At 40.1% G+C, this 24772-nt stretch overlaps 1 protein-coding gene across 1 annotated transcript in view; it reads right to left on the bottom strand.

The window, feature by feature from the left end:
* Nucleotides 1–24772, bottom strand: part of PALLD (palladin, cytoskeletal associated protein) — a 387801-nt gene that overhangs the window by 217043 nt on the left and 145986 nt on the right. Inside the window, exons 2-6 of the mRNA XM_044224820.1 lie at nt 20250–20428; nt 8854–8920; nt 7271–7376; nt 4838–4912; nt 527–668 (exon numbers count right to left, since the gene is read on the bottom strand). Coding sequence (XP_044080755.1) covers nt 527–668; nt 4838–4912; nt 7271–7376; nt 8854–8920; nt 20250–20428 — 569 coding nt within the window. The remainder of the gene's footprint in view (nt 1–526; nt 669–4837; nt 4913–7270; nt 7377–8853; nt 8921–20249; nt 20429–24772) is intronic.

Here is a 24772-nt window from a genome sequence, read left to right as displayed (position 1 = left end):
GCTTACACTAGGAAGTGTTTTAAACCATGACTCATAGAAGGGCTTATAGGAGGCTTGTAAACCTCCTAAAATTATTTGGCCAACTTTGAGTTCAAATATATGTAATATTTCTTCCTGAAGAAGGAACATACAGCTCTTATCAAACTTTCAAAGGGGTACACAAGTGACCACCATGGCTTTAATTTACCGGACCCCACTTATCTGTTGATTACGCAGTCTCACTTCTCTTCGAAAATAAAAATCATTTCAGCTAAGGGCCCCTGGGTGGCTCAGTCGTTAAGCATCTAGCTTTGGGGCAGGTTATGATCCCAAGGTCCTGGAATTGAGCCCCACGTCAGGCTCCCTGCTCAGCGGGAAGCCTGCTTCTCCCTCTCTCACTCCCCCTGCTTATGTTCCCTCTCTCACTCTCTGTCAAATAAATAAAAATCTTTTTTAAAAAATCAATTCATCTTGAAAGACTAAGTCCTTTCCTGAAGTTTGAGAGAAGAAAATGGATGGATGTGGGAAAATGGGCACCTCTCCTTACTTTTCTGTAGAATTCTGAAATCTGGAGAGTCTTGAATTTCACTCCCTTGTCGGAACCACTTGACTTGCAAAGGGGGTGCTCCTCGGACCCGGCACTCCAGGACTACCACCTGACCCTCGGATGCTGCTATGTTTTGCAGTTCCTAAAAATTCAAGGAAGACACATTAGACTTTGGTTCACTTTTACACAATTTCACAACAGAAAGTAAAGTTTGCAAATCTTAGAGGGCAAAAAAAATGCAAAACTTGCATCATAAAATAATTACCACTAGCTCAAGTAAAAATAGACACCTTGAAATCCATCGATCGTTAGCTTTCCGTAATCTCCCTGTAATGAGATTAGTAAGGGCTACCACTGGGCCTGTGGACTTTTTGGGTCTGTCTGCAAATTTACTGACACTTTCATATTTATGGAATTTTATGACAATGCCTGTTACCTTTCTCTATTTACACTGAAGCGTTAGCGGGTGGAATACAGACTTCCTAAAACAATTATATTCCATATGAACATAGATTCCTGGGAAAACCAGACAGGAAGAGGAAAAAAGGCATAATTTGTTTTTACATGCCCCAACCTTTTCATGTACTCCCCCACCCCAACCTCTGCCAATGAGCTTCCTATGTCAGGTTTATTAAGATAAGAAGCTGGGGGACTTTCTCATTTTGAAGTTCTGAGTAAAATAATAAAACCCGCAGTACTTCTCCCTTCGTGACCTTCAATTCCTCTTCCTTTGCAATTACCCTTGTTGCCCCTGACCCTATTCCAAGTCCAGACCAGTAAATTTTTACAGGGCAACAGATTAGAAATTAATTTGTCTGCATAGATGCAAAGAGGTAAAGCTTTAATACTTGTTATTAAATATAAAAAGATTAATAGTCCCCTCACAGATATCCTCCCCCTACCTTCCTCCTCCGGGATTACTTAGCAATGGGGCTGACTTCAACTTTTTGACTTTTTCAACTTCTGACTCCAGAGTATGAGATCTTACCTAGGTGGATGGAGAACTCTTAAAGTAATTCAGATATGACAGAGTCATTCACCTACATGTCAACCAAAAGCAAACAAATCCACATTAAGAAGTGTGTGGTCTTGGGCGCCTGGGTGGCTCAGTGGGTTAAGCCGCTGCCTTCGGCTCGGGTCATGATCTCAGGGTCCTGGGATAGAGTCCCGCATCAGGCTCTCTGCTCAGCGGGAAGCCTGCTTCCTCCTCTCTCTCTCTGTCTGCCTCTCTGCCTACTTGTGATCTCTCTCTGTCAAATAAATGAATAAAATCTTTAAAAAAAAAAAAAAAAAGAAGTGTGTGGTCTTTACTGGTTTTGTTCGGTTATTTAAGATCATCTGAAGGGACAACAAACGTGTGCTGGGAAAAAACAAATGTCAGAGCAAATGGGCTACAGTGAGTGTGGTAGAGCGCTAAGGAAATTCTCAGTCAGTGCTGTTGGCGGAAGAACTATGAAAGGCTAATGTTCAGTCTGAGAAGGCATTTGGTAATAAGCTGAGTAGTTAACAAAATGCCTTTTTTTTTAAGTGAAAAGGTTAAGATTTATTAACTACTTCTGATTACATTGTCTCCTTGTTTTTAAATGTAGAAAATCTCTGGTTCTAAATTGACTTTTTTACTTTGTGACTGGGTCCAGAGAAGAGCTAATTTAGTGGCTCAGAGCAGGAAAAGTGTCACTCACAGGGTCCAGGTTGTGTAGATTAATTATTAAACACTTCCTGGACAAGCCAGGAAGTTTGATTTATTCATAGGATTGTGTGTTTTGTTCAAAGGCTGGAAAGTCAGAGAGAAAATGGGTAGATACCAAGGATCTGAAGCAAAACTCCACAGGATTATAATAGGACTCCACCCAGAGCAAACTTTTTCATCTTGAGAGAAACCACAGCTAAGTGGAATGAGACGTTAGGAAAATCTTCAGGGACCCAGGGCAGAACCCTGAAGGAGACTAAGAGCCAACCTACAGAAGTTGCACTTAGCAATCTATATCATGCACTCAGGGCAGAACTGGGGGACCCTGAGTGTTCTAGGATCCATATATCAAGCCCACCTGATATTGTGATTCCTTTAAGGGGCTGAACTACTTAGAAAGAAAGGCCACATAAGACTAGTTGCTCTCTCGTCTACCATGTGTCCCTACTGGCCCTAGTCCCACCGTCCCATACCAGCTCTGCTCTCCAGCTAAGCCCAGTGGCCCACAGACAGAGGCGCAGGCTCTGCCTCTGACCAGCTGCGAAACCGGGAAATCTTTAAAGAGTAGTGTGAGGAAACAGGTGAGGGTGCCTATTAGACCAGCAATGCCCACCTGACTGACATTCACTGTCACCATCATGCGTGAGAGAAAGACCAAATAAAAGATGCTAAGGGTGACAAAGCGAAGGCTACTTTGAGTTACAAAGGAGATGAGCAGATTTATCTTCTAAACCTGCCCCTCCAAAACCAAAGTCCAGGCCCAAAAGGACCCAGCAAAGCAGGGAGAAAAGATGCTCACAGACAAAGGGGAAAGCCAAGGCCAGGAAGGAAGCAATTCTGCTGAGATCAGAGATGATCTACGGTCTAGACACAGAAGGTAGAAGGCACTAGAAATGCCTAGTGAAGTATGCTCTGTGCTTCCCATCACTCTACAGTTTGTAATTTTTTTTTTTTAAATCAACCTTTATAAAAATACATAATTATGTTTCACTTTTCTTTTTACTAAGCTGTGGAGTTAGCACACACTATGTTTCACGGTTTTCTTCTGGGGGAAGGGATATACCGCTAATTGAATGTCAGTGCCTCAGGAGCTGGGATGCAATGGAGGAAAGAGGATTTATGTCTAGTTTTGAGGCTTTCTTTTAGTGCCCAGGAGGAGTTCCGTAATATCACCATCTGCCAGGCCACTGTGGGGAAGCCTTGGGTGGAGGGAAAGCAAAATCTCATGACCTCTCGATTTGCTTCAATCAAGAGGTGTATTGGGACCCCCCAAATCACCTTCACATAGCACAGACTTCCTGGTGATGACCTGGTGAAGCTGTCTTTGAGAAGCTCTAAAACCACACAGCAGCTGAATTACCCACACTGTGGGGACATCTGCTGTTCTCAGCAGATTAGAGGACAACCTCATGGACAACCTCAGTGGCATCACATTCTGTCAGGTTTTATTGTTTTTTGGGGGTTTGGTTTTTTTTTGGTTTTTTTTTTGGTGCTTGAAAGTTGTCAAATTATTATTTGTTGCCAGTGTCTTATACTAAATACCCTGCTTACAAAGTGACCTTTAATAAAGCGGGATCCAGTCTGGCTTGGAAGTAAAAAAAATCATCCCCTACAAGAAGAAAAGCAAGATTCTCTTCCCTATTGCCTTGCAAAATTTTATGGATTTGCTTTTTCACATTTGTCTTTCATTTACTTTGCCTAGATTTTTGTAAAAAGTGTGAAGTAGGAGTCCAATTTAATTTTTTTTTTTTTTTTAATCTCTGCTGAAGAACTCATTCTTTACCTAGTGATCTGCAGGTTTTTGGAGATACTGTGGGCTCTATTCTGATCACCTGCCCATTTGTTTGGTCTTGTTCAGCATGATACTGTCCTAACTACTACAAAGTCTTAACATCTCTGATGACAAATCCCTTGCCCTCTTACCAGCATTGAATTTTCCTCTTCAGGAGTACCTTTGCTATTTTTAGACCTTTTTTTCTTAGAATCAAATTTGCTAAGTTCTACATTAAAGAAATAAAACAAGGAACCAATTGGAATTTCAGCTAGATCTGCATTAAATTTAGAGATTAATTTGGGGCTCATGACTTCATGATCTTCTAGTCTACACACATGGAATCTGTTTACTTATTTGGGCCTTTTTAGATGTATTTCAATCAAGGTTTGTAATTTTCTCAAAAAAAAAAAAAAAAAAAGATACACCGCATGCAGCCATTTCTGAGTTGAGCAGTTGACTATCAAAATGGATGTCATTCACTTTGGCAAGGCAAAACACAAACTTGAAAAACAAATTGAATATTGTCTTTTTTTTTTTCTCTAAAACGTGCTGGTTCTCCCAAGCAATTTCCTACACAGCTCTTTGTCTCATTTTTTTCTACCCTCTTGGCTTTCCCACTCTACAGTAAGCTCTACTAGGTCACTGACCACGCCCACACCATTCAGACCCTTGACCAGATGATACTCACAAAACAGTTGTTGCATAAATACCTATTTAGCGCCAAAGGTAACCATAAGAGTCTGTGGATCTGTTCATTTTAATTTTTAAAGACCGCTGCATGAAGGCCCATGTGAAGGGACCTTAAGGACCAAAGCAAACAGAGAGAAAGAGACGTGAGATGTCAGACCTTGGTAAAAATAGGAGGAAAGTAGGCAGGAGCAGCTCCATCCTGTCGGCAGAGATACGAGGTTGGACTGTGGACCTGAAAATGCAGAGAGACAGGGATCAAATTCCGAATATATAAATTGTTGAAAAGATGGGCTAAAGAAATCTTTCATTATTGGGATCGCTCCACTTGAATGGAACGAGGGAACACAAATAGTGCCATCTGTCATTTTGCTGCTCTACGCTCACGTACAGTACAGACATTGTTCCCCATCCTCCTTTCACAGCTGTTCCTCTTCTCTATTCAAAAGGATATTCAAGGTAAAAGTTCCTCAGTTCCCTGGGGATCCATGAGCTTGTAAATGTTCTTACCAAATGGATTTCTGTGTGTGGGACTTCCACAGGGGTCTTTTCAAAAGTTCTCACAGACATTATATTTTATTTTTAAATACAGTCTGGATTCATGGAATTAAAAGCACAAGTTACTGGCAGTGGAGGGTAAATTATCAACCATCTACCTTATGTTTAACCTGCATTCTTTCTTGATATAAGGGATTACAGGAAACAAGTTAAAAAGGAATATATTGTTCTTTCTTGATGTGCAAAAAACAAAGATGCTAAAATACTTACTGTATGGCACTCATCTCCGGGGAAATATAAAGATTCCAGAGTAGTGACTGGAAAATACGTCTCTTTCTCCAATCATTTATTTTCCAATACTTTGGATTTATGCCCTTCTATGTAAGCAATTGTTAGCTTCTTAACCCCAGATGATGGTGATCTGATATCATGGGTCCAAATATGTCACAAGTTATCATCGAGAATGTTGGCAGAGTTGCAGAGATGTGAGGATAGTAAAGCGCGTTATTCATTATCCTCGTAAGACTTCTCACTGGTTTGTGATTCAGGACTGGGTTTCACTTTTTGTTGTCTTTATATGTCCAAGGACTATTGGAACACTTACGTAGTGTTTAGTCTGTGCCAGACATGGTTCTAAGTGTTGTATGGAGATTCACTCACACACTGAATCCTCCGGTGAGATGCATGGTATTATCTTCATTTTACAGATGAAGAAACGTGGCATAGAGAGGTTACATCAAGTGGCAGAGCTGGGATTCGCACCCAGGCAATCTGGCTCCCGGGTGTTCAACTTCACATGACGTTGCTTACAGTAATAAAGCAACGGAGTTTCTCTGAGCCCCTCATCCTACCTGTACAACTGGAATGTGTGTCCTTCCATTTAGTGTCCCTGGAGAACTTAAACCATTTAAATGTACCATTTACATTATTATGGTGCTTACGTATTTAAATATTTCGTGCTCTTAGGCTTTTCTGTTACACTTTAACATATTCTGCCACATTCACGACATGTTTCGCGTTTCCCATGCATAGTTCTATAAAGTGTTTGGGAATGAAGCTAGTGATGTATTTTTTTTTCCCAATGAAATGTCTAACATGTTGCTAATAAACACTCACCACTTATCAATAATTAAATATTAAACAAAAAAGATGTACTGATTTAATCAGAAATATTTTTATAAGTACCACTCTGGTTTAGGGATTTAAAGGAAACATCTATGCCATCTTTGAATTAATTATACTGGTTGGTTCTTTTCAAGTTTACAAACTCAAATATCTTTACTATTTCCCTATTCCACATATCCAAGAGTATATGTCACATTCTACAAATACTAAAACACCTGGGTGCTCAGTAGAAGGAGGGCTGGTGATGGTCACACAACAGATTTACCAGTTAGGGATTCATTTACATTTCAAGGGCAGGGGTGGGGAAGCCTTTTGTGAGTGTCCTAGTTAAATATATGCATCACAGCACAAAGGCAAAGTAACATACATCTGATTAAAACATTTCCATTCTAATTTTTTTTTACTGTTTTAAAAAACATTTTCTGTAGTGTTTGCAAAGTAAACTATTACTTTCCAGTAGTTTGTATTGCTGTTTTTTCTTGGATATGGTAGTCTCATAATGGAAAAAAAAAAAAGGCAGGATAAAAATGCTTGGTTAAGTCAAGGAATTTGTATTTTTTTAACTGTTCATCTCTTGGAAAAACTTTTGTTGGTATGTGGGCTTTTCTTGCTTCTAATTTGTTTTAAATAAGCTAATAAATGTGGTGAAACAGAAGAGGATTTATAGGTAGAAGAAAAATCAAATAGTCATAGCTAAAAGAGATACCATTTTCTCAGGTTATGAGTTGTTAGGGACATTCCTAATGGAAATGCAAGCACTTACTAATCGGCGATATGTTTTTGATGAAAGATGTTTTTAGTAGCTCGAAAGGGACAGTTTTACCTACCATTTTCTTTCCTCTCAGTTGTGTTTCCACTTAAAAAATACTGCAGGGAGTATACCGAGTTGGAATCAAAGCCGTAATCTTTAAACCAAGAAGTTTGCCAATGAGTTTGACTCACTGTGGTCTCTGGTCCAAGGCGCACTTACCTGTTGAACGGGGACAGACAATGGTTGAATCACAGCTGTGGTCACTCCTGTCTTTGGAGAGGACGATCCTATTGTCAAGGAGACAGAAGTTGTTTTCTTTTGAGCTCTAGAAAATAAGGAGACAAGTGTGTTCCATCAGTTTTTTTTCTTAAAGCAGGAATTACTCTTTGAAAGATTTCCCCACAAGAGCTCAGTTTCTTTTCGTCATTCAATCCACTTCTGTTGTAAGTGCTTCAGAAATGGGAAGCCATACCCTACAGTTAGAATAGCTGTGGTCAACATATGCATAGCTCAGACCTTACAGATAGCAAAATAAACACACAGGGAAAAGAAAAAAAACTATATATATCTCAGCTAGTATCAGAGAACCTAAAGTATTGAACTTGAAAATCAAGACTCTGGAGAAGGTCCAATCTTTAGCAATAAGTAGATACTTGAAATCTTTATGGTTAGGGTTCCGTATTTAATTCAAAGTTTTAATGGCCTCTTTTAAGTCTAGCAGGTGTTCTTTGTTCTGGTTTCCAATTTTGTTGAGAATGTCTTGGCCTTTTAGTTCTTTTCTTACTGCATAAAAGTTAGTGAGGTGTAGAGAAAGGTTGGAAAGAGTTGGTTTCTAGGCCCAATTTTGCTAAGAGGCTGGCTGTGCAATCTCAAGCGAGTGGAGTAGCTTCTCGAAACTTGAGATCCTTATCTGAAATCAGGAGTGCCAGAGCAAATCATCTCATAAGGTTCCTTTAGCATTAATACTCCGGGATTATTTGATGCTGAGTAGATAAAATTGTTACGTATCTGCTAACAGATCAAAGGAATTTATCAGCACAGTCTCAATACTCAAGGAGTTGTTTTTTTTTTTTTAAAGATTTATTTATTTGACAGGAGAGAGAAATCACAAGTAGGCAGAGAGGGAGGCAGAGAGAGAGAAGGGAGGACGCAGGCTCCCTGTGGAGCAGAGAGCCCGATGCAGGACTCGATCCCAGGACCAGGGATCATGACCTGAGCCGAAGGCAGAGGCTTTAACCCATTGAGCCACCCAGGCGCCCCAATATTCAAGGAGTTTTTTACAAAAATCCCAGTAGGTTTGATTTTATTTTTGCAAACAATTAATTATTACCATCAATTTACATAATAATTATTTTGGAAAATAATCCATTTGTCTTTGTAAGAAGAACTAAATTTTACAATTTTCCTGGTAAGATTAACTAGCAATAGTCTTTATCCAAGTATTTCTGGGCTAATTACACACTTTGCAATTGGTGTAATTAGACTGGTCCTCATTCACATTTTGGTTATGATTTAACTAGCTTCCTCTCGATGCTGATGATGTTCTCATATATTTATAACCAGTTAGTTGTCCTTGAAACTTAAGATTGTCTATGGTTTGACTTTGGAATCTGGATGATGAAATGCGGACTTCAAAATCTAAACTCCTAAGTTAAAAATTGTGTTCCACATTCAAATGTTTGATCTTTGGCTGACATCAGCTGACCTCTTCCTTCACAGCACAAGGCACTCTGCTTCTCCCCACAATGATTCTGTCCACATTCTTTGTTGTGCAGAGAATTGATGGGATTGTCGGCACTTACTGCGGCATGGCTCCAGGGTTTGATTTGAAAGCTAAATTTTCACTCTCAGAATCTGTTGAACTGGCACCTGAGACAATGAGAAATAATGATAAATTTAAGATTTGAGTAAGCACCTATAACTGCTTCAAAAATTAAAACTGTTCATTTTTAAATAATAACATACAAAGTCTTATGTTCAAATAGAGAACGGTTTAGACCGTTTTTCCTTGAACTGTTTTTCTGGAAAACTACTTAGAGCAAAGATCTACTGTAAAAAGTTTTCTTGAAAGCCATATGCTTTTAATGCCAGATTTCCTATTAGTTAAATTTTTATCACTTTGATCCTCACAACCATATTTTAAAATGGCTTATAAACTACGAAATAAATGTGTGTGTGTGTCTCTGTGTCTGTGTGTGTGTGTGTGTGTATGTGTGTGTGTGTGTGTGTGTGTACAAAGCATTCATGATTTTAAACTTTAACCCTTTCCTGGGGGATTACACTCTGTGGATTATTAATGTCTTCATTACTCATTAATTAGGAGATGCTTTCTGACTCTGATAAATTAGAACAAAATAGTGGCTTCACTTATGAGTTAGAAGGTCTCTGATTTTGGATTATGCTTTCCCAAATTCATTCACCTCATTACTGTTTTTGAATTAAGGGTGACCTTATCAGTTTTTTAGTCAAAATGCAAACTGTACTTATGCTTTAATACTCATGTGTTTTGTCAGAGATTTAAGTGATAGATTTAAAATAATTGTAATGATTAGAAGTATACTCTTGACATTTCTTTTATAAGATATAAAGTGAGTTACATTATTTAAAGACACTTTAATATAAAATAATATGTGCTTGTAGAAAAGCAACCAAATAGCACAGAACTGTGTAACATAATACTACAGACCAGCGGGTACCTTCCTTAATGCCATCTGCATGTTAATAGTCTGATGTCTATTTGTCAGATAAATTTAATGTATTAACATATACTTATGTACATAGCTCTACAAACAGAATCACACCATATGGACTCTTTGCAATTAGTTATTGTTGCTTATAAATACATTCAGAATATGCACATTTCCTCAATTTCTTGGATGGCTGCCTAGTGTTCCTTTCCATGACTCCATTTCTCCCGTTCTTTATTAATGTTTTAACAGTCAGGTTTAGGTAACTTTGCTGGAATGTCTGCTTTCCCTTCCTATTTACTTCTCTAAGTACCACTTAGTATAGGCTTTCTTCATATAGTTCCTAGACTACCACAATAGATTCTTATCTTGTCTTCCTCTCTCTGTCAATCTTCAACCTATGTCATTTTTTACTATAGCACACCTTTCCCAGTTTTAAAAAAAAAAAAAAAAAACCACGAAAAACAAAAACAAAGATAAGGAGTTTCAACTCAATAAATTTAAAAACCTAAAACCTATTTAGTGACTTTCGTGATTTCCAGCCAGATTTTGTAGCTCTATCAGCCAGAACTTCCATGTCCTATAACCCCGAGCCAGAGAGTTGAACATACCACTGGTGTCCATTCACTAGGTAAGGGGAATGCAGCAGTGAAGAGCTATACACATACAGCCTCCACACGCCTGTGCTCGTGGAGTTTACATGCTTTTGAAGACACAGACCACAGACTACATAAATAGAAGACATGGATAGCAGTGGGTGAAATGAGAAAGCACATCAGAGCAGGGATCTAGGAAAGCGGGGGACTGGCCTGGGATGCAGTGTTATGTGGGGTGTCAAGGAAGGCTCCATCAAGATGGGGACTTTGCATAAAGACCCCAAGGACGTGGGGCTTTCCTTTCTTGGTTTTTTCCCATGCTTGTACATTTCGTTATGTTATTCACTCTTGCAGGAAAGTCTTAGCTAGTCTTCTCTCGATATTCTTTTAAAACAAGCCAAATAGGGGCAGCTGAGAAGTGGTTAAGTGTCCAGGGTCCTGGGATCAAGCCCTATATCAGGCTCTGTGTTCAGTGGGAAGCCTGCTTCTCCCTCTCCCACTCCCCCTGCTTGTATTCTCTTGCCATGTCTCTATCAAATAAATAAAGTATTTAAAAAAAAAAAAAGATAAGCCCAATAGTGTTTTCTGTGCGGTTTTCTCTGAACTCCCTGTGTTTTTGCTTATACTACTCAGGTTACTTGTAATACCGTATCTGCTTGAAAACTGTAAGTTCTTTGGAAAACTGAGGAAGGGTTAGGAAGGGAAATACCAACTTTTGAGTACTTACTATTTTGCCTGGTAATCTGCTAGGTACTGCGTAACATTTAATTATTGTAATAACTCACTTCACTAAAAGGTGAAATGTCCAATTACACATTAGAAAATTGAGGAACCAAGAGATTAAGTCATTTGCATAATGTCACCTAATTAGAAAGCTGCAGCAAGAGGAGTTTTGAACTTGCTGTCTGTGACGTCATGTGCTGTGGATGTCTAGTCCTCCCCGGCCTCAGCTTCATGCTTCGCTAATGGCAGGCCTTCAACTGCTGGCAGGATCAATGAATGGAACCTTGGGGACTGCAAATGCTTGTTTGGGGAAAGTGAACAACTGAGCAACCACAGAAGAGCAGCATGATGGGGAGGGGGCAGCAGTGGGAAGCAAGTCAAGAAAGGTGTGGGATGAAGAATAAGAGGGCCAGGGTGCCTGGGTGGCTCAGTGGGTTAAGCCGCTGCCTTCAGCTCAGGTCGTGATCTCAGGGTCTTGGGATCGAGGCCCGCATCGGGCTTTCTGCTCAGCGGGGAGCCTGCTTCCTCCTCTCTCTCTGCCTGCCTCTCTGCCTGCTTGTGATCTCTGTCTGTCAAATAAATAAAATCTTAAAAAAAAAAAAAGAATAAGAGGGCCAAAGTGTTTGGACTTCATGCCCAGGCACTGAGAGTTGTAATTAGGAAAATGAACCATGCAGGATGAACTGGGGGAGTAGCAAAATAAAAGAGCAGCAGAACCAGCAAACCATCAAATATAGGTGATAGAGAAAAATTTAACCATGAGAGGAAGTATGGGATGTGAGCAGAGGAAACAGGAGTAAAAATCAGTAGCCTCGGTTACCAGAAAATCATGGGTAACCTGAGACAGCTCAGTTTTACTGGAATCACAGGAGTATTAAAGAGAAAGGGCGGGGGAACAAAAACCCCACAGAAGTTATCACAGATGCTCTCAAAGTGGCCAGAAACTGGGGAGACAAATAACTGTTATTCATGTGATTCAACATAGTACATCTTAAAATAAAATCCCCTCTGATTATCTAGTTAGAAAACCTTTCCTTTTTTCAAAAAAAAAAATCATTTTTTCCCAATTTTTAAAATATTCTTTAAAATTTTATTTTTCTTTTCAGCGTTCCAAGATTCATTGTTTATGCACACACCCAGTGCTCCATGCAATACGTGCCCTCCTTAATACCCACCACCAGGCTCACCTAACCCCCCAACCCCCTCCCCTCCAAAATCCTCAGTTTGTTTCTCAGAGTCCACAGGCTCTCCTGGTTCGTCTTCCCCTCCGATTTTTTTTCCAGCTGATTTTCAGAAAAAGATAAAGGGCCAAAAAGGTGGGTGACCCCTGGATAAGAACATGTTTGCTAGTTTTTGCACACCTGTTCAACCCTTGTGAAATCTCAATGTCACCTTCTGTCTCAGGTGTCACAGCAGCTCTTGCAGACGAGGGAGCGGATCAAATCTCCTTATCTGTGCCAGCAAGTTCCCCCTCAAGATGACTACTCTCCCCCTCCCTCTCTCTTTCTGTCTCCTCCCTTTGGTCATCTGCCCGGCACCTCCTGGTCAGGAAAGGGCATTCCTGTCTCTGGTTAACATTTTTGTATTTATCATCAAAACATCCCAAACCATGAGAGACTCTAATCTCAGCAAACAAACTGAGGGTTGCTGGAGGGGAGAGGTGGGTGAGATGGGGTGGTGGGTGATGGACACTGTGCTATGGTGAGTGCTGTGAATTGTCTAAGACTGATGAATCACAGACCTGTACCCTGAAACAAATGATATATGTTAATAAAAAAATAAAAATTAAAAAGTTAAAAAAAACAAAAAAAAGCATCACTTTTTAGTTTTTGATGGAGGCTCCAGTCTTGCAATTACTATCCATCTACTGTTTATCCAATGTTCATCTGCCTAAATGCTATTTCTGTACTGTTCCCCATACACAGTGAAGGAACGAAATGCCACGAACTCTGCTCCATTCTGGAAATGCAGTACCACTGGAAATGTCACAAAAATGCACCTGCTGTCTTGCTTTTAAAAGGTGTTCCCTTTTCATTTAAAATACATACCCCATTTAATACTTCCTTGTAGGAAAAGACCCAGAAAATGTTACAATAGTAAAAATTAAAAAAAAAAATCATTTGGGATACCACAACTCTGATAACTTCAGAGCAGATCCTTCTGTATTTTATCCCTGTGTACATATATAAATGTTTTAAGATGATATTATGCCTATTGTTAAATTATTGTTTTTCCCTACTCACTCAATACATTGTAAAATGCCTTTCCGTGACATGAGACACAGATAACTGTTTGTAATATTCTAGTGGCTGCTTCAGATACATGTGTGCAACTCTACCATAATCAACCATTTAAAATGTATGTATATATTAAATATGTATTTGCGACCTTGAGGGACTTTGTGAAACTGGTCATGGAGTTCATCCTTTGTGCATATGTTGCTTTTCAAAATTTCAGGAGTAAATATACTCCGCCCCCATTCGAGTTACTCATCCTCTACCTCCCTTCTCTCTCAGTTGCTATAATCACCAGTACAGCAAGAATCATTTAAGACTCAGATAAAACTAATGAAGCAATGCCAGTGATTTACAATTTTATAAATGATGAATGACTATAAGGACATTAAAGTGAGTTTTAAAGAATGTTTCACATAGGGCACCTGGATGGCTCAGCTGGTTAAGCATCCAGCTCTTGGTTTCAGCTCAGGTCATGAACTTGGGGTTGTGGGATCAAGCCCTACATGGGGCTCCACGTTGGGCATGGAGACTGCCTAAGATTCTCTCTCTCTCTCTTTCTCTCTCTCTGCCCGTCCTCCTCCCCTGCTTGCTTTCTATTTCTTAAAAAAAAAAAAAAAAGTTAATGACGTGTATTGTGACAGTTAGTCTAAAACAAGGTACAAAAGAGTATGCAGAGTAAAATGTACACACACAGGATAAAGACTGCAAAAATCAAAATATGAAGAGTAACTGTCACAGAGTTATCGCATTACACATGGTTTTTATACCTTCCTTCTACCTGTATGTTTATTCCTATTTTTAGAACAGCAATCATAGCTCATAGTGTATGCCAGGCACTGCTCTCCATCCTTACAATAATCTGATTTTCTCCATGCAGAAACGGAGAAAATGGAGCATAGAGCCACTGAGTAACTGTTCAAGGTCATGGAGCTAAGAACCAAGCAAGCCAGAAATACTATAAAAGTTATTTCAAAATAAATGAGGTAAGAAACCCCCAAATCTGTGTTTTGACTCCTTTAGCTTCTCATAGTGTATCTTTTAAATCCGTAAAAGAAACCACATACTCAGAGGGGCTCTCCCCTGGTGGGGTTCTCTACAATATCTCTGCATGCTTCCAAACGTCCCTTAAAGGGGCACATATTTTATCTGATGATTCAAAGCACTGAGAACCTACAAATAAATGTCACACAGGGTCTGCCACCCTGAATTATGCTCAAGGATTCCTGCCCCTTCCCCACATCTTTCATGCTGCCTTGCCCTCCTCTCCATCTGATTCCTACAAGGTCAGTTTTAATCCCACCTCTTCAGCCCGAATTTCAGGATCACCCTGCCCTCTCAGGAGCTCCTAAAGCTGTCATAATCTGTGTAAACCATTTCTTTCTTTCTTTCTTTTTTTTTTTTAAAAGATTTTATTTATTTGTCAGAGAGAGAAAGGGAGAGAGAGTGAGCACAGGCAGACAGAATGGCAGGCAGAGACACAGAGAGAAGCAGGCTCCCTGCTGAGCAAGGAGCCCCATGTGGGACTCGATCCCAGGATGCTGGGATCATAACCTGAGCCAAAGGCAGTTGCTTAACCCACTGAGCCACCCAGGCGTCCCATGTATAAACCATTTCATAATCAGGAGATGGTGGCAGTGATGGAAACTTGAGATGTCTGTATTTATTTCACGTGCTTACATTTACCTTTTCTATCATAAATTTAAGATTATTCGCCATCTAGTCCTGGAGGGTAACCCCCTCTCCATCTAGCTCACATGTGGGTCAGATTCCATTCCCTTTCTCCTTTTCCAAGACTTTGGTCTCATTCTTACTCTCTTCCCTTCTGCATGGTCCAGAAGGATTATGTGCATTAGCATAGAAACATACTCTAGTAATTCAGGTATAAAAACAAATAAGCAAATAAAGTTCAAAAAACCATCTTTCTTGACCTCACACTCCTTCCTAGATACCCCATATCTCTGCTGGTGGTTGAACAAAACTTTCCTGTCACGATTATTTGTTGCTTTTCCTCCCATATTTTGCAAACTTTTCTCAACTCATTCCATGTGATTGTTGGTGCTCTCCAAATTTCCCAAACCCTTTTTGTTAAAATCACGGGCAACATCCACAGCTGTGGACCCCAGTGGCTTCCATTTTGTCCTCCTTTGACTGGATTCTGAGGCAGCAGTGGACAGAGCTGGCATCATCATCCTTCCTAAAACACTGTCTTCTGCCCCTTCTTATGCCACTCTGACTTGTTCTCCCCCATCCCAGGGGCTCCTTCTTATTCTCCTCTGCTGGCATCTCCTCCTCTTGGAAATTCAACATGGTGGGAAGGATCATCCCCGGCTCTGACTTGGTCTCCCTTATTCTTTCCCATCACATCTTTCTCCCTCATGAGTCTGACCAGTAACATGCCCAGCCCCATAACTTTCATTACCACCCACATCCTGATGCTCCCTAAAATATCTTTCTCATCCTGTGTGCTAGGCTATATTCTTATGTCTACTTACTGACTTCTCTAAATAGGGATTCCAAACCTGGCATGTTCAAAACAAAGCTCTTACTTTCCTCTGCCCCTAAACCTGTTCCTCGGCAGTCCTCCATATTTCAGAGATTAGCAACACAGTCCATACAAATGGTAAAGCCAAAGTCCACCGAGTTGTCCCTGATCCCTTTCACATACATCTAGTCCACCGCATGACTTCTGGGGTCTACCTCTGAACTCATAACTCAAGTTGGACTCTCCCCTTCCCTTTAGGACAGTACTCCTGACGTCCCATTGCTTCTCCTCCATACTGCTGCAGAAGGCTTCTAGCTGGTGTCCGATGATACACCAGAGCAACAGTTGAAAAATACAGGTCAGATAATGTGACATTTCCCATCATTAGGGATTTTATTTAGCATAAAGGCCAAATTGCTAATAGTAACCACAGGGGTCTAGGTCACACGTGTGCTGACCATGGCTCAACCCTCCAAGCCATCCCCTCCCCAGACTTCCTTCTGCTCCTTGAACACACAAGTTCCCCAATGCCGCCATCATCATGAGTTCACCGCATTTAGCTCTGCGGTTAAGAGGGCAGACTCCAGGGGCGCCTGGGTGGCTCAGTGGGTTAAGCCGCTGCCTTCGGCTCAGGTCATGATCTCGGGGTCCTGGGATCGAGTCCCACGTCGGGCTCTCTGCTCATCAGGGAGCCTGCTTCCCTCTATCTCCCTCTCTGCCTGCCTCGCCATCTGCTTGTGATCTCTCTCTGTCAAATAAATAAAATCTTAAAAAAAAAAAAAAAAAGAGGGCAGACTCCAGAGTCAGACTTCCAATCCTTGAATCCTAGGTGTGTGTGAGAGAGGTAATGGACATCCTCAGCCTCTCTGAGTTTCTGCTTCCTCAACCAGAAAATAGAGGTGATTTTTGTCAGGGTTAAATAGGATAATCCATGTGAGAATGAAGAACAGCCCTTGGCTCCTAGTTAAGGCTAGATAAGCGCTGGCTGCTGTTCCCAAGATACAGTTTATTTAGTTTCCTTCTAAAACGTGATGCATAAGACAGTGAAATCTAGTTTTCAACCAGCAGGTTACATTTTTAGCTAAGATTTTATTGAGATTTTGATGTTTTGTAAAAAAAACTTCCTACCCTTGATAGACCCCACAGTCGACTGCCTGCTCACACAGTAACAGCAACATGGTTAGGATCCAACTCCCTAGAGATTTGTGCGAGTCTAATTCAGGGCTGGAATGAGTAAGAATAAAAATTTCCTGGGGAACCTGGGTGGCTTGCTCAACGAAGCGCCAGACTCCTGATTTCAGCCAAGTCATGGTCTCAGCCTTGTGAGATCCAGCCCCGTGTCAGGCTCTGCACTGAGCACAGATTCTCTTTCTCCCTCTGCCTCTGCCACAACCCCCAAACCCCGCATGCACATACTCTCTAAAAATATAATAACAGAAGTAAAAATAAAAATTGCTTACATGTAATTATTCTTTGGGATAAAAAATACACTAAAATTTGTGGGGTTGTTTTTTAAATTGCAATCTATACTTCATAGACTAATGAGTCCGTTTTCTAAAGCAACTTACTTCAGGCTTAGGAGACTGACTCTTTTCTTTCTTTTCTTTTTTTTAAAGCTTATTTATTTATTTATTTGAGAGAGAGAGAGACAGAAGAGTGAGCAAGAACACGAGCGCCTGGCGAGGAGAGGCATAAGGGGAGGGAGAAGCAGGCTCCCCGCTGAACAGGGAGCCCAAAGTCAGGCTCAGTCCCAGGACCCTGAGCAGAAGGCAGACAGACAACTTAACCAACTGAGCCTTCCAGGCACCCCAGGAAACTGACTCTTAATGGTTCTCTATTCTTGTTCTGCCCAGTTCCCTCATCCTCCCTTTATACACAATCTATCTAAACTCACAGACACCCCATTGCTAGTTGGCTACCTAAGTAAGTCCAGTGTTGTCATGTGGAAAACAGTACACTGAGAAATATCCATTATCTTTGTTGAAGCTCTGGCATGAAATGTGTATGTTATAAAGAACCAGTGATTAAAAATATATGTTTACTGATCTATTTATTTTAGGGTGGGAGGAAGCATGAACTAGGGGAGAGGGAGAGAGAGAATCCCTAAGCAGACTCACCACTGAGCGCTGAGCCCAACATGGGGCTGGATCCCAGAACCCCAAGATCACGACCTGAACTTAAATCAAGAGTTGAGCACTTCAGGGGCGCCTGGGTGGCTCAGTGCGTTAAGCCGCTGCCTTCGGCTCAGGTCATGATCTCAGGGTCCTGGGATCAAGTCCCGAGTCGGGCTCTCTGCTCAGCGGGGGGCCTGCTTCCCTTCCTCTCTCTCTGCCTGCCTCTCTGCCTACTTGTGATCTCTCTCTGTCAAATAAATAAATAAAATCTTTAAAAAAAAAAAAAAAAAGAGTTGAGCACTTCAGCGACTGAGCCACCCACGCACACCAGGAACCAGTAATTAGTTTTTGCCGGCTGATAACTCATCTGGAGGATTTCAAAGGCAGGTAAGGACTGAGAGTTCAGGAACTTTTATATAGAAGAGAATGTTGCGGCTTTACCAGAGTTAGATACTGAAACTGGTTTCAAGAGGTAGAAAAATATTTTCTTTTATTATGTGAAAAGTAGGTATATCTCATATATATATTTCAGTTAACCTTGTAAATTAATTTGTATCTTGTAACACTTTATATATTTCTATTATGTCACTTATAACATCCCTTGTATTCTGGTTGTTGCTGTTGTTGTTTTTTCTATGTGTCCATCTCTGCTGTTAGACTGGGAACTCCTAGATACCAGGGAATGGCTCTTAATCAAATTTGTGCCTGCATTTTCTGGCACATAGTAGGGCCTTAATAAACACAGGCTGAACTCATTCGGTAGCTATTAAATTGAATGTGATTTCACATAACATCTGTAGTATAAAAGCAATGCACACTAAAACTCACCACATTTCCAGCAATGCTGAAAGCAAATAAAGCATCTAATTTTAAGAGGCTCTATCTGAACTTGGATTTCGGAGACCTATCTGATCATCATTAGCAAACAGTTTTCTTATGCAAGTTTAAGTTCTTTCATTGTAAGTTCTTTCATCTTAAGTCCTTTCATTGTATTCTAAAATGCTTTAAGATGTTTGCCACCCAGACTCCCAACCCATGACTAATACTGCTAACTTATTAAATTTTAAATCTTTAGTCATTCGTTTAGCACTCTAAAATGTATGACACAGTAGTTAAGAATATGGGTCTTGGAGCAATGGGTCTTGGAGCAAGACTGCCTGGGTTCAAATCCCTGGGGTGACTTTGAAAGAGCGGCTTTAACCTCTGGGCCTCAGTTAAAGGAGATGCTATTAACACCTCACAGCCACGAGGAAGTTTAAATCATTATGCATAAGTATGCATACACTTATAAGTGCCATGTAAGTATTACTTATTGTTCTGTACAAAATATTTGCTTTCATTAACAGGACAAGGTCCCTTGAGGAGCTCAGGGAGGTTTACATTCAAAGACCACTTAGAGGATCCTTTTATTAAAAGTAAAGGTACGTACTTCCAGTCAGTGATAGTAATTCCTCTGAAACTACGTTTTTTGTCAATTCTTAAAGAGCTATGAATTATGATTCATATCTTGCTTTCTTCTACATTAAATAATAAAGAAATTTGTCAGAATTAAATGGTTAAAAAACATAAAAAGATGAAGAGTAAGGTAGGATTTGAATCTTTTTTTGTATTTTAACTACTATTTTGAAAAGCAACCAATTAATAGATTATTCACCAATTTATGGATTTAGAAACAGTACCTGCACTGTGGCGCTTAAGGCATTTCCAACTCAAATTATTGGTATTGATCAAAATGCAATAATAATTTAAAACTGGATATTTTCACATGAAGTTTCCTACTAATTTCCCACAGGCTGAGTCTTGCCAAGAACAAAAGAAATATTCCACTCTCTATCTAACCCTTTCAATACAACACTGATTCTTGAGGGTTTTTTCCACCTAGTGATTCCAAGTTCATAGTACATTTAGAAGGAAAAACACAATCTTAATAAAGAGGAAAAATTCTAGAATACAAATGAGAACATTAACAAATATTCAATCATTTAGCACTTCCATGAATGATTTCCTAAATCATTTACAATTAGACTCTCTCTGGCTGATAGACATCGTATTTCAATATGTTCCCCTTCCTTTCGTCACTAAAGAAACCAAAATAAGAGACTTTATATTTTCAATAAATTCAAGTTCATGATTCATGTAGCTGAAATGTTTTCAATTAAAAGGAACAAATATTGACATTAGACATAGTTGATGTATGCCCGAGTGTCAGAACTGTTCGATTCATATAACATTTTCAGGAGAAAAGAGGTTGGAGTCACAACGCCATTATGTTGCTTGTGTTGGAAAAGCACATTCCCAGTGAAGCCTGACTCCAGCTCTCAGTCCCCATCTACCCCTTTAAATCACGCACCCCCCTTACCTTCAATGAACACCTCCGCAGATGTGGTGTCTGAGCCGCTGGGGTTTGTAGCCAGACAGGTATAGCGACCTGTGTCGTCCTCGAAGGCCTCGGCTATGATCAGGGTGTGGAGGTCCCCACCCTCACTGCGGATCTGAATATCAGGAGTGTTGTGTAGCTCCTTCCCCTCACAGAACCATCTGCAGGCCAAATGGAGGTCAAAGGACAGGAGAGAAAGAAAGGAAATGGTGATGTTTAAAATAATAAAGCAGAAGCAAGAGGCTAATGCCCTGTAATAAGATGCTCATTTCATTTAAAAAAAAAAAAAAGATCTGTGTCAATGTTATGAAGGAAATGCTACATTTTAGACCGTGAAATTAATGACTAGACAATTCCCCCAGGTTTTCTTTGTAAAGCATCTTGTACACTTTATCAACCTTGAAATAAGGGATATCGTGAAATGTGGAAAAACCATTTTAGTTACAAAACAAAAGGAACAGAAATTCAAAGTGTCTTATAAAATGTTTTATCGCAGATGCCCCTTACAACTTGATCATTCGGACCTTAAGAAAAATAGAAAATATAAACATTATGCTCAAAATACCTCACGTATCAAGGGGAAAGAGTCATTATATTAAAAAATCATAGGCAGCAATATTTTTGTTGACCCTGAGACTTTTGATCAGCTGAGCAGTAACAGATGTAATGATTTCCACATTTCTGATATTTACAAACCTTTGTAGCAGCCCGCCTGGCCTCCACGAGGTAGGGAGACGGAGGCTGCGTTATAATTCATTCTTGCTGGTCAGCACTTTTCCTTTCCCAAACAACCAGGACGGCAGTGTAGGAGGCTGCCAGCTGCCAGACGGTTTTAGCGCGCGCTTTCTCTCACGCTTTCCTTATTCCCCAAGCGCCTCAGACTCTCAACAGGATTTTCACAAAAAAACATGAAGCTGCCCTAAAACCTCCCCTGAATGTGATTTATTTTTAAAGAAATATGTAGGAATGTGCCACTTAAAACTAAAGCACTGAGGTCTCTGGGACGGTATTGTCCATTTACCTCTTACTCGGCACTCGGATTTCCTGAGTCTCCTATTCTATAAAATTCTCTGGACTTTGCATCCTTTTGTAAAAATATGGCATCAGAGGATAATCTTTTTCTGTACTTATATAGCATAGTTTAAATATATACCCATATTTAACCTGAAAATAAAACCAGTTAGCTAACACTCCGAGTATTGAGAAACTGTATTAAAAATTAAATATGGGTTACTCATCAAAGAACAGGTAAGGCTTTGGGAATTAAAAGATAATTACCACCACTGCCTGGTCAACAGAGCAGCCTCTGCAACACAACACATATTACTTCTGAGATGGAAGAACAGGGCAGTATTTCTTAACTCTGGGGCATTTTGTAATTTCCTTTGTCTTTTTTAAGATTTTATTTATTTGAGAGAGAGTTAGGGAGAGCGAGAGAGTGAGAGAGGGAAAGAGCAAGAGAGAGGAGAAGGAGCAGGGGAAGGAGCAGAGGGAAAAGAAGAAACCAACTCCCCACTGAGCAGGGGATCATGACCTGAGCCGGAGGCAGATGCTTAACTGACTGAGTCACCCAGGCGCCCTTTTTATCACTTTTTTTTTTCATTCATCTTCATAAAGTTGCACAGAACATTCCAGCCTAGAATCATCTTCCAGTTCCTTCTTTACTGTTCTCTTTCCATATTCATAGACCAGATCTTCACCCACGAGAACTGACTGTGGATTAAGTTAACGGATGTTGCCATCACTGGTGAACTATAGATTCCTTCTTGATTCTGTATCAGATTAAAGCTCTTCCCTACATACATCAGTCTCTAAACTTCAGATCTGTCATTGAAGCCATTTATATACCTGGCCCTGATTCTAGTTATAATTTTCCTATACAAATCCTCTGTTTCTATTAAATATTTGCATGGGTTTATTATTTCCAACATAGTCCCTATGTAGCCCTTGCTGACCATCCTTTGCCTATCCTTTCTCTTCCTTGGAATTCTCTCCTGCCCTCTTCATTAAAGCCACTTAGGAACTGCTCTTCTTTACAGCCAAGCCAAAGGCTCCTTCAACAGATTAAATCCAACTGAACATATGCTTGCTGGGCACCTTCTATGTAGAAAGTATGATTACATATTACAGGTAATAGAATAAAGCCTGGTAAACTGGGCAACTACTTGAGGATGGTCTTTATCTTCCATGGAAAAGATACAAAGTAACATTTGGTAGGAAAATAAAGCATGACAAATACAAGAAAGGTTTCAAAGAGGGCAAGAGTAATTGCTTTGCTTAGATGTGCTTCATAAGGAAACCACTGCCAGCCACCCAAGGGAGTATGGTGTCCTGTCCTCTAACTTCCAGGCCAGCAAACCTACAGCCTGCAGCCCCATCACCTGTTTTCATATGGCCCGTGAGCCAAGCAAGAAAGGTGTTCATATATTTTTTTGGCAAGAAAATCAAAAAAAGGAAGAATTTGTGACATATGAAAGTTACATAAAGTTCAAATTTCAGAGTCTATCAAGGTTTTTTTTGGAACCCTGCCATGCTCATTCTTGACATATTGTTTCTGGCTCCTTTTGCATGATAGTGACAGAAGTGAGCAGCTGTTTCACAGTATAGGGCCCACAAATCCTAAAATATTTTCTATCTGGACTTCAGAGAAAAAGTTTGCCAACCCCTGCTCTCACTTCTTGCTCCTCAAAGTGGGATCCTTGGACCAGCTGCATCAGCATCACTGGGGAGTTTACCAGAAATGCAGATTTTTAAAAAATTTTTAATTTTTAAAATTTCTCTTCAGTGTTTCAGTGTACCAGAAGTCATTGTTTATGCACCACACCCAGTGCTCCATGTAATACGTGCCCTCCAGAATACCCACCACCAGGCTCACCCAACTTCCCACCCTCTGCCCCTTCAAAACCATCAGATTGTTTTGCAGACTCTTGATCCTCATCCCAAATCTGCTCAATCAGTTCAGATCCTCCAGGAGACTCACGGGCACACAAAGGGTAAGCAGTTTGGCTGGGTCTGTGAGGCGTGGACCATACCATCCCATGTCACCGAGGCCTGGCTCTCCCTCCAAGTTACTCACTTCTTTAGTATAGCAACCAGATCTTACACATCTTGTACCTCTGGTCCCTTGCACCTAACTGCATGTAAAATTATGTTCTGTTTCTCTTACCTCTGTCCTGAACAAATTTTAACATCTTTCATTTGACCACTTTGTGACAGCTTCTGTATTATTTCCTCACACCATTATTTGAGGCCTACAGTATTTATGCCCTATTTTCCCACCTAGGAAATAGACTTCCTAATTGCAGGAAAAAACTTCTAAACTTTTTTTTTTTTTTAATCGAACCCCAGTGTATTGTATATTCCATGCTTTAAAAATGTGATCTGCAGGGTGCCTGGGTGGCTCAGTGGGTTAAGCCTCTGCCTTAGGCTCAGGTCATGATCAGGTCCTAGGATCCGGCTCTCTGCTCAGCAGGGAGCCTGCTTCCCTCTCTCTCTCTGCCTACTTTGTGATCTCTGTCTGTCAAATAAATAAATAAAATCTTAAAAAAAAAATGTGATCTGCTCCTTGTTACTTCAGAATCTGCTTCCCATGAAAAACCAAATAGTGAAGGATCTGTGGACAAATAGATTTGGAAGATGCTATAGGTCTTACTTCTTGATGTTTGCAATTCACATTTTCTTATTAAAGGCCCTGAAAGTCCTGCAGAGAAGAAATTAAACACTGTCTAATCTAGTATTTACTCAACTTATTTGGCCATGAGATTCTAATTGAGCATTTTGTTCAGTCATGTGAAAGCTGAAGAATGCTTTTCTTAAAAAAAAAAAAAAAAAAAAAAAAAAAAAAAAAAGAATGCTTTTCTAGCAGACTTTTCCCACAGAACCTGCAGTTTTCTAAAAATGAATTAAGACCAAATATAATCTAAGCAAAGATGATACACGAAAGGTTGAAGAAACTAATCAGTAAGTGCAATAAAATACTTGAAATAGACTTTTAAGATGTCAGAAAGACTAAGGCAACAACTGCATTTTCTGAGACAGCCTAACACCTATTTTGTCTTCTGATGTGGGTCATCCAGTCTTCCACAACTGCACATGGTGGAACAGGCTGGTGCTTACAGACCATGAGAATGATGTGGTTTTTGCTTTCTAAGCACTCATGCTATTTGTTCTCCAGCTCCAGCCTCTCAGATTGTAACATACAGAAAACATAGTACAGAGAAAAAATGAAATTTGTCCATATTCAGCAATGCATCAAACAATTACTATGAGTCATTTCTATTGCACTGACACTCTTAGGAAAAGTCAGATTGTTCCTGATAGAAGTACCTGTCAAGTGACAGTTCTATGTTGTTAAAATGTTGTAAGACAGGGTGTGACTCGAGACGGGAAAAAACTGCAAATATTTAGATGGCAGACTCCCTGTAGCAACCAAAAGGGCAGCATGGTTTCTGGCCAATATTTAGATAAGTGTGCATTTAATTCATGATTGGAACCATTTGCACGTT

The sequence above is a fragment of the Neovison vison genome, chromosome 11 (genome assembly GCF_020171115.1).
Source record: "Neovison vison isolate M4711 chromosome 11, ASM_NN_V1, whole genome shotgun sequence".
Taxonomy (NCBI): Eukaryota; Metazoa; Chordata; class Mammalia; order Carnivora; family Mustelidae; genus Neogale; species Neogale vison.
The sequence above is the reverse complement of the archived record's forward strand: the minus strand, read 5'-3'. Positions and strand labels throughout refer to the sequence as shown.